Source organism: Euleptes europaea, chromosome 10 (genome assembly GCF_029931775.1).
Source record: "Euleptes europaea isolate rEulEur1 chromosome 10, rEulEur1.hap1, whole genome shotgun sequence".
NCBI lineage: Eukaryota > Metazoa > Chordata > Lepidosauria > Squamata > Sphaerodactylidae > Euleptes > Euleptes europaea.
The window spans coordinates 66,066,740-66,077,804 of record NC_079321.1 but is presented as its reverse complement, the minus strand read 5'-3'; the positions used below and the strand labels follow the sequence as shown (position 1 = coordinate 66,077,804).

Here is an 11,065-nt window from a genome sequence, read left to right as displayed (position 1 = left end):
AGTATGAGTGATGTTCCTGCTTTTCCACATTGTCAGTGTTAACTTCAGCAAGGAAATTTGGTGATTGCCTGGCTCCACATGCAGACACAAAGACACACACACGGTGATCAGCACCAGAGTTTATGATGCTATCTTTTCATCAGGTTGCCAACCTCCAGGTAGTAGCTGGAGATCTCCTGCTATTACAACTGATCACCAGCCGATAGAGATCAGTGCCCCTGGAGAAAATGGCCACTTTGGCTATTGGACTCTATGGCATTGAAGCCCCTCCGCTCTCCAAACCCCACCCTCCTCGGGCTCCACCCCAAAAACCTCTTGCTGATGGTGAAGAGGGACCTGGCAACCCTATCTTTTCAGCAGCTGCAGCAGGAGATTCCATCCACCATAGTAGCATCTGGCATACAGCCTTCTGGCTTGAGGAGAGGAGAAGAGGTACAAAACATGGAGAAGAGGTACAAAAAAGTTATTTCCCCTTTATGAATGTTTTTAGCATTTGAATGTGTGTGGCGAAAGATTTCTCCATCTGTATGTTGTAATTGATCTGTCACAATCACCCCAGTACTAGACACATACTCCACAAACTGACACTAAAAGGAACAACAGCCACCTTTCCCCCTTGCAAAATACTTAAATAAATAACATGGTGTTAAAAAAAAAATGCTCATGCCCAAGACAACCATTTGTAAAAGGAGAGGGCTATTCATGGCTACTAGTAAAAATGGATGCTAGTCATGATGCATATCTATTCTCTCCAGATCAGAGGAGTATGCCAATTATATTAGGTGCGGTAGTCATCTTGTTTGTGGGCTTCCTAGAGGCACCTGGTTGGCCACTGTGTGAGCAGACTGCTGGATTTGATGGACCTTGGTCTGATCCAACATGGCCTTTCTGGTGTTCTTAAGGTGGCATACTGTTATGCTGGGATGGAGAGTCCCTTTTTGCTCTAAGCAGAAAGCTAGACCAATGTAGGAGAAGAACATCTACTACTTGCATGGCTTATAAGCTCCTGCATTTCTATGTCTAAAGGTCTGTGCCTGATCACATCAAACACTGACTTTTCTGTAAGGCAATACAGGGAGTCTAAAGAAATTCCGATTGGTCTGATTTTTTTCTCAATATGTCTTATCCACATGGATGATTGAGATTCAGCCTTGAAATGCCACTGAAGCCAAAATTCAGTCATTACCAACCAAACCCTGGTGTCCATAAGTCTTTGATTTGTTTCTAGACACAAGGCTGCGTAAGGTACACATTTTGGTGTTCCAAGAATTTTATGTAAGAATTTAGATTGTATTCTTTCAACGTCCTGATTTAAAGCATGCCATATTGGGATTCCATAGAGAAGTTGAGAATTTAGCTTTGTATTAAAAACCTTAAGAGCTGCTGAAGCATTTTGGTCTGGAGAACACCACATATCTTGATTACCCAAGGACAGAGTGAATACTATTTCCCCCTTGAGTTGGGAGTCTTGGTCAAATAGACAATCAATCACACTATACTTTACTTGTGTAACTGCACCACAACAGCATAGAGCACATATGCTTGCCATGCTAAATGCATTACCCTCTGCCTTGTTACACGGAAGATTCCATAAAAAGCCATTTACGAATAGAGTTTGCCCTTGCGGGAATGGTCAAATAGAATCACTTGCGCGTGTCCTTTTTAATTGCTCTTTTTATGCTTGCAGCCAATCCCAGTTCATTGACCCACTGTTTGTAATAGGGAATGGCTTTCTGACGAAATTAGGACATCCTACCATATGACCACACAAAATCCAAAAATAATTGATTCAGTTGCAAGATTTTTACAGTTAGCAATCAGATATCATGAATGGTATGTAGCATTCCTTAATGGCTGATTCAGGATGGTTTTATCCAATTTTATCTATTTGTACTTGGATCTATCCTAATGTATGTTTTTCTATATGCCAATAAAGGCATGTGTATGTGTGTGATATGGTCAAATCTCACCTTGACTATATCTTACCTCCTCCTCACTAGCCTTCCTCTGTGCACTTTAGCCCCCTCCCCTCTATGTGGTACTCAGCTGTCAGAATCACTCCTCTCTCACTGATGACCATTCAAGCATGATCCAAGATCTGGCACAGACTTTGAGTCCTTATCTTCAAAACCTTTGATGGAATCGCCTTACTCTACCCTTTGTTCCTCCAGCTTCATCACCCTTACCAGGCAATCCTATATACACTTCTAAGACCACTTCTGAAGAGATCCTGCTCCCAGAATCAACTCTACTGCCCTTTCTCCCTTGCTGAACCTCACGTCTGAACTTCTGCATGATGCAATTTCTTTTGCTTTGATATTTTGTAATTCACCTTGAGTCTCAGGCTAGAAATGAAGTAAAATAAAATATTTTATTAAAAATTTCCATTCCACCCTTCCACACAGCTTAGAAAGCTTATAACAGAAGAAATTAGAAGTTTGCACTGCAAGCTTCAGAACAACTGAACAGATTCAGCGGTTAGTAAAGAATGCCTATCTGCAGAAAACCCTTCAACCCAAACCCCTCATAAACAGGACAACCTTGCAGGCTTTCCGAAAATCCAGGTGGGATGGAGTCTTTTGAAGCCCATTCCACAAAACGGTTGGAATGACGGCGAACCTTGTTCACAGGTAACAGCACAATGTGTCACTGGCAGGGAAGAAAGAGTTGTTGGGCCAAATGCTGCAGCTGCCTTCCTCAAAACCCACCTATCACAACCCCTGATCCAATCTTTTGTTAATCTTATCTATTTATGTTATTTATATCATCTGCCTTTCTCACAGGGGCTCAAGGCAGATTACTCATAGTGAGCCAGTACAATCACAAAAAAGGGACAATTTTATACCATTTTGCCAATTACAAGTCCCTCAGGCTGGAAAGCTGTGACTCACTTCACCACCTCCCCCCTCTTATTTTACCCTACAAGGTCCACTGTTGACTTTAAGTATGTGAGACTAAGTGGATTTCTTCTATTAGTGTGTCTTATTTTACAAACACAGGATTCCTTAATCCTATGCCAGACAGCATATCAGCTACAAATCAAGACCCCTTTTTCTCTGGATCCTACCGAGTGCGTAGTAGCTTATATTGGTTGAGGATAACACAGGAGTCACATATAGTTTATTTAGTTTGTAAGCATGGCATGGCCTGTAATGCCCTTCCATTGTAGTCTGATAGCTGACAGTTACCAGAGATTGGGAGGTGTGCTATACTTAATAGTTACAATGTTGGTACGCTTTCAGTGTGTCAGGCTTAAAGACAATAACTAGGCTGCTTTTACAATTCAGTTTTTATTGAGGAACAACATCCAAACCCCGTCTAAAATAATAAACCCAGTCCCTAGTGAACTCCCTGCCTAGTCAGGATACCTCCTATCCCTTGTCCCTCCAAAACCCAGATCCTGTTTGTTGGTTGTTGACAGTTAAACTCGTTATTTTTTTCTCACTTCAATATTCCATTAAGCCTCTCTGGTCTGTGCTGATGGAGGAGAAAAGAGGGTGGTATCTCTTTCTGTCCACCACCCCACTTTTCCCCATGAAGACCAGCACAACCACTAAGCCCCTTTCCTTTACAGAAAGTTTTTTTTTTTAATATATCTTTTATTGCATTGGAGGTCATTTTACATCTCCATACCTTTATAATTACAATTTACACTTTCCTTCTTCCAATACAAATTTCCCCCTTTCCCTTCCCTTTCCCTCCCCCCACGGACCAATCCATAATATCATATTTTCATATTTTCAGCCATGAGCATAGCCTTTTTAGTTTTACTAAAGTCTCTTCGTTGGCTTCTCCTCTTTTCACCCAATTAATGTATGGGTTCCACTTAGTCTTCAATTCCATTTCTTCTGTTTCTCCCATCGTCTGTTGTTTTAAGTATCCCAATACATCTGTTTGCACATATTTGAACACATAATTATTCCATCTGTCCATAGTCCACTTTGTTTTATCTTTCCATCCTAAAGCTATAACTGCGTGAGCTGCTAATATCATCGCTTTAAACATCTCTTGTTCACTCTTTTCTACCTTCTCACACCCCATTATTCCCATAAACATCAGGTCTACAGTTACTTGAAGTCTAATCTTAAACAATTCTCTAATTTTACTAAGTATTTTGTTCCAAAATTCTATTACCCTTGGGCACTCCCACCACAAATGTGAGAACCACCCCTCTTTTGCGTTACAATGCCAAAAATTCGGTCTCATTCCTTTGATCATATGTGCTATTTGGGCCGGTGTTCTGTACCACTTCAGCATTATTTTCTTTCCAACTCTTTATATCTATCCATCTTCAACATTTTAATACCCTTCATCATTTTATTCACCATTTGTGTTGATATTGTAGTTTCTTTTGCCCATTTTGCCTGTATTATTCTAATCATGAATTCTTTATCTCTTATCATCATTCTGTATATTTTCCCTGCTAATCCTTTTCTAATATATGCTTCACTCTTTATTAACTCTTCCAATTCATTGTCCTCTCTTTTCATACATTCTTCCCATCTTCCTTGTTTTACTGCTTCATATAGTCCCCTCAGTCCCAGCCAATGTCTATGGCCCACTTCATCTAATACTCTCTGAAAAGGTTTCAAATTTCCTTGATGATCTAATATGTCCTTCACTCTATAATAACCCTTATTTTTCATTTTTAACCCTAAGTTAGCATCTATGACCCTTTCTTTCACTCAGACTATTGGAGTCCACCTTGATTGTTTGTTCATCCACTTCATTTTCCATTTCTTCCAAACACACAATACTGCCCGTCTCGGGCCCTTGGTTAATTGTAAAGCTTTATTTAAATTTTCTGTAAATATCCCGTATTTCCCCATACCTTGATTTAATTCATTCTCTACTCTTATCCATTTCATATTTTCAGCTCCCTCAATCTCCATCAATGCTTTTAAATGAAATGCTTCATAATACTGTTGTAATTGTGGGAGACCCCATCCCAATTCCTCCTGAGGCGCATAAATAATTTTCTTCATTACTCTTGCCTTCTTTCCTCCATATGTGTGTGTGTAAAGTGCCATTTCCTAATAGCTTCATCCCACGCACCCACTTGCCGTGAATCTAGTTCCACCGGGAGAGTCTGAAACAAGTACATCATTTTTGATATTATAAACGTTTTGGCTGCCCTAATTTTATTTAATATACTCAACCTTTTATTCTTCCATTCCTCCATTTCTTACTCATCTTTTTCCATATCTCCTTAAAATTAATATTTACCATTCTTTCTATATTCTGTATTCCCAAGTATTTAATCTTTTTAATGCCTGTTTTCATTCCTGTATATTTCCTGACTTCCTCTTTTTCCTTTTTTGTTCCATTGAACCACATAATTTCTGATTTTTTAATGTTTACTCCCAGCCCTGAAATATTCTTGAAATCTTGCAAAATAATCATTAGCTCTTTAAGACCTGCCAATGGTTGTTCCATTATCAATAATATATCATCTGCGAACAGATTAATTTTCACCTCTTTTCCTATCTTATATCCCTGTATTCTTACACTGTTACGAATTCTATCAGCCAAAGGTTCCATTGCCAATGCAAACAGCATAAGTGACAATGGACACCCTTGTTTAACCTCTCTTTGTATAGGGATCTCTTCCGAGAGCCCCTCATTTACCCTAATTATTGCTTTCCCTCCTCTATAGATTTATTCTGTTGCTCTCAAAAAAGGACCTCTGAATCCCATCTTTCCCATTACTGGGAATTACTGGGAATATACTTGCACTAAATAAGTAAAACTAAATATCTGAGAACAGCAAAAAAAGTATTTCATAAACAAGTGCATAATCTTTTCCAAATTTATTTGTGTACATAGAATAATCAAGAATGGATTAACATCAATTCTTTGTCAATCTCCGTTCCTTGCAATTCTGAGGAAGTGAGATGTCATAAGAAAACAAAGCTGCACTCCAGAAAGTCCTAGTTGGCCTGCCCAGGGGGCTGCAAATGACCAACTATATTTTTTCCTTTGAATGGCAGCTTCTGGCTGTGCAAAATGCTTATAAAACTCTCTTGAATTTAAAAAATGGCTGGTGTTGCAATATGGTCAGGCAGTGGTGGGCTGCTTGTAGAAAGAAAAGTCAAAAGCTTCATGGGGCATACACTAGGTGCACAGTTTTCAGAACTACGATCCTAAACTGCCATGCAAGGATTCAATTTTCCAGTTAACTACATACACAAGCCAAAAGTCAGAGAGATGCCTCTCAAACTCACATTCTATGAATTATCTCTATTAGTGATCATCTCTAAATTACAGACTTCACATCAACATGGAGAATCATCTAAGGTAATATCCTGAGTATTCAATGAAGGAGAGTCCACTGCTTCAGAGCTAGTGTTGTCCAAGACCTGGGCAGAGTCATCCATTTCAATGCTAGGCTGCATCTCAGGCTCCAAGTTCTCGTCAAAGTTTCCTTTGTCACTGGCTTCTCCCTCAGATTCTTCTGCCAGCTTGTCTTGAGGCTCAGTCATCTCTTCTTTTTCGTATAAGAAATTGCAGATCATGTTAGGTCTGCTATATGAGAAATCTTTTTCCTTAAGCTCTAGCCATTCCACTCCACCACCTGTCATAGAATGAAAACGGTGAGTGGAAAGATTCTGTTATAAAACAAAGAGACACTAGTTTGTATTAAATCCATCCTACACTCACATTCATCACTTAGATCCTTGCGCCTTCCATCCCTTCCCCAATATCAACACTGAGACTGCAAACTCCTTGAGGAACTGAGTGGCCTTTGTTTTGCTTATGTTACTCTGTAAAGCATCACATACTATAATAGTGCTATACCTATAGTAATCAACAAACTGTGGAGGTTGACTACATAGCAGGTGATTATCGTACACACACAAAATTATGACCAAAATGAAGAGAAACTCATCATTCACATTTGGGAACCAACACAGCCAGAGAGCTAACCATATGAATTCACTCAAAACATTTACAGAAGTGTCCATATGATCTTCCGTCACAAATACATCAAGCAGTGGTTGTGTATCAGACAACCCAAGAACAAGTTGGTTCCAAGTCTAGATGGCGTAATTATCAAAATGCAAGTGTGATCATGACGATTACACTTGCAACTATTCCCTGAATCAGACTGGCATCTCTAGCAACAGGCATCTTTCCTCCTGCTCTCTGCATGAAGTATATAACTGACTTAATTAGCCTGTGACCTTCATACAGTTTAACATATGGAGGGCCTTGTCTTGGAAACAGGTGACTTGACAAGGTAATCCTCATTTCCTTTTCAGTCTTATTGTTCCATTATTCCATCTGTAAGGAGGACAGTGTACTTCAACCCCAGACTTTCTGAATGAGGTGTGTCTGTATGGGAAAACCCAAATATTCTTGCATATTTTATTGGTGATAGGCAGGGCCACTGGTGGGGGGGACACCAGGGAGACAAAATTTAGGGGGCTCAAGTCAGCTGGAAGGCCCCTGAAGCCAACGTCATGCTGCAGTCACTGAATGCATTTACTTAAAAAAAAACCTCTTAATACATTTCTGCACTGCATTCACTAGGAGCACAGGGAAGGCAGAGCACAGTAAGTAGCAGCCACTCTGCTTTCTATTTAGGGTGCCTTTCTGCAAAGATTACAACGAGGAGACAAGCACTTCCACATCCTGCTAAACTCATCAACCAAGCCAGCACTGGAGCAAAGCAAGACTAACCAGTACAGTTAATGGCTGCTACAATCATTGTCAGGCTGCAGTCACCTATCAAGGTTGTTTCCAGCAGTCTATTTCCCTCTTCCTTTTTTTCTACCCAGCTCCATATTTTTGTCTGCTCAGCAAAATCTTCCCTGTTAGTGTGTGGTAGAAAATAAAACAACGGTTCCTCTTAATTTATCTTCCTCTTTTCCACACTTTTCTCTTTTTTCCTCTCTTTGTTTCATGATATGCCTTCATTTCTCTCTCCCCCTTTCTAATTCCCCCCATTTCTCAGTCTTACAGTACAATCCTAAGGAGAATTACTCCAGTCTAAGCCCATTCATTTCAATTCATTCATTCCATCCAGCACCACTGCATAATCAGTTTGCCTTTTGTGCTAGCGAAAAGTACAAGGCTATACTTAAACAGATTTCTTACTGATTCACTTACTAAAGATTTGTTGTGATATGAAGTTTTTATGAACTATATCCCATTTCATCAGATGTAAGAAGTGTGTCCTATATTGGTATGCATATGAATGTATGTACAAATATGAAATTATAATCTTAGACACATAGTTGGGATCAGGGTCATATGGGGTCACATGGTGGCTCTTGGCAGTGCTGGTGATAGGCCTATAAGCAATCAAGATACAAAATATTATAAGATGTAGAAATAAATCCCATTAGGACCACTGAAAGAATTAGGATCACTGCAAGTCCCTGTGTGTGTGTGTGGGGGGGGGAGGGAATGAAAGAGTTCTGACAGAATAGGTTGGAGGTGAAGTAGTTAGAGGGTTCTATACTGAGGATGATTTCACAATGTTTGAAAATCACCTGTGTTTTCTTCTCCTTCCTTTTTCTCACTCAGGAGTGTTCGAGTCATATTCAGCTTCTTCATTGTGTGGTACTTGTATTTTAGCTCTAATTTTTGGTTTCCTTCTGCATCTGCTTTAAAGAAAATTACAACAGAATGGTTTTAAGTGGTAAGCTTACTCTTTTAAACTTTAACACATTGGCAACCATCCCTGCGCCTCTGAAAAATTTAGATACAAACAGTGCATTACCTACCACAATCTTTGTTTTCTTCAAACACCACACAGGTACCAAGGGTATCTGGAGACAACAATGAACAGTTTGGAAAAGTACAAACTTTTTTCTACATGGTCTAACAGTCAAAAAACCCATATTTTCTAAATCAAATGAAAATTTAGGAGATCAGCCTCTATAAAGTTAGGAAGCCAAGGAATAGTGGCCAGGATCCAAACAATTGTTTTGGATTATGCAAGGGGCTCGTGCTACCAGAGGAATTTAATTTTTCCCCCTTTGATTAGCTGGCCCAGTAGGTAAAGGTCCCCTGCGCAAGCACCGGGTCATTCCTGACCCATGGGGTGACGTCACATCCCGACGTTTACTAGGCAGACTTAGTTTACGGGGTGGTTTGCAAATGCCTTCCCCAGTCATCTTCCCTTTACCCCCAGCAAGCTGGGTACTCATTTTACCGACCTCGGAAGGATGGAAGGCTGAGTCAACCTTGAGCCAGCTACCTGAAACCGACTTCCATTGGGATCGAACTCAGGTAGTGAGCAGAGCTTGGACTGCAGTACTGCAGCTTACCACTCTGCGCCACGGGGGTCCTGACTGGCCCAGTAAATAGTGCAAAATGCTTTTGAAACTCTTCAGCTTCAGAATCAATTTGTACCGGAATAAAAACTTAGAACTGAAAGTTGTAGCTGTCTGCTTTTAGTTATTTAGTTATTTTAGCTTTTATATTTTGATGTATTGATTTAGTTTTAAGCTTGGGAAGATTTTTCATAGAAAAAAAGTTAAGAGATTACTGGTAACAACAAAAATGGCTTCATTGAACTACTTACAGTTCTTTGAATACAATGAAAATCAGAACTGTACCCAACTCATAACATTTCTCTTACCTTCATACTCCCCAGCAAAGACATATCTGTCTACTTGTAAAATGGGCCTCTCTGTATCTATTCCCTGCAAAGGAGAAACCAAGAAAAAAACAATATTATCTTGAAGTCAGATGGTCTGCAATTCAAAACAGACCTATTTACTACAAACCAGCTCAATGTTAATTATTTTCAAGAAACTTTTGTATTTAAAGACTAGCCTAAGCCTACTGAAAGCTCTAAAACTCACTAAGGGACATTTTGTATGAGAAATTTCCTGCATGAGTACACACATATAATGTACTGTGCAAAGAACATACATGCCTATTTTGCCATGTATATCTACAGTGGAAAGCTATAATTGGCCACAGCTTCCCAACAGTTATTTACATAGCTAAATAGAAATGTATGCTCTTCAAGCCCAGGACAGGCATGTTCTCCTACAACCAGGACCAAAGCTCTTCATCAGCAGAACCATGTCCACTGACTGTAAAGTAAAAAAAGGTAAAGGTCCCCTGTGCAAGCACTGGGTCATTCCTGACCCATGGGGTGACATCACATGCTGACGTTTACTAGGCAGACTTTTTGTACGGGGTGGTTTGCCAGTGCCTTCCCCAGTTATCTTCCCTTTACCCCAAGCAAGCTGGGTACTCATTTGACTGACCTCGGAAGGATGGAAGGCTGAGTCAACCTTGAGCTGGCTACCTGAAACCAACTTCCGTTGGGATCGAATTCAGGTCATGAGCAGAGCTTGGACTACAGTACTGCAGTTTACCACTCTGTGCCATGGGGCCACTGACTGTAGCAGGCTTTAAATTATACAGTTTGCCATAGTTCTCAAGAACAGAAAAGTTCGGAGTTGTATTCTTCACACTCACCAAAATCTTGCACCTGTTCTCACATTTCTCGAGAAAATCTGAATCAATTATTCCCGACAGTTCCACCATGACTAGTTGTTCCTGAAAAGAAAGTTTATGATTGTCATTATAAATAAGGCATTTACAGGCTTCTTTTCAGCCCAGCAGACGGGCAAATATATTCTTCTTATACAACTATACTATTAAATACACACACACACGAACATACCAGGCTCCCATCTCTACGTTGCAGCTGGTTGACACTCATACTTGCAGCCATGTTTCTGATGCTATGGAAGACCAAAACATCCACCACCACCTCTAGCTTGTCCAAGGAGACTGGATGTTCCACTTTAGGAAACTTTGCTTTAATGTAATACCGGTAGATTCTTGTATTTCTCTACCACTGGCTTGTAGCTCCTAACACGTTTTTCAGACATCACATGTATTTGATTTTTTAAAAAAAGCTCTGTTCCCTGTCCTTAAAAATTAAACAGGAGGCCAGTGGTACACTAACAAAATTCATTCCAGAATATGTGTTCATGAGTCAGAGCTCACTTCATGAGATGCTTGAAGTGTCCACCTATTAAACATAGAAATGTATCGGTTCTTGCAGGTTATCCAGACTGTGTGACCGTGG

At 40.0% G+C, this 11,065-nt stretch overlaps 1 protein-coding gene across 1 annotated transcript; it reads right to left on the bottom strand.

Moving 5' to 3' along the window:
• Positions 1-6,256: 6,256 nt before the first annotated feature.
• On the bottom strand, positions 6,257-10,528 carry GTF3C6 (general transcription factor IIIC subunit 6). The gene is made up of 5 exons (XM_056856934.1): positions 10,447-10,528; positions 9,593-9,656; positions 8,733-8,777; positions 8,499-8,609; positions 6,257-6,574 (listed from the first exon to the last, which is right to left on the bottom strand). The coding sequence occupies exons 1-5, from the start codon at positions 10,513-10,515 to the stop codon at positions 6,276-6,278; spliced, it is 588 nt and encodes a 195-aa protein (XP_056712912.1). The 5' UTR covers positions 10,516-10,528; the 3' UTR covers positions 6,257-6,275.
• Between the last annotated feature and the right edge of the window lie 537 nt (positions 10,529-11,065).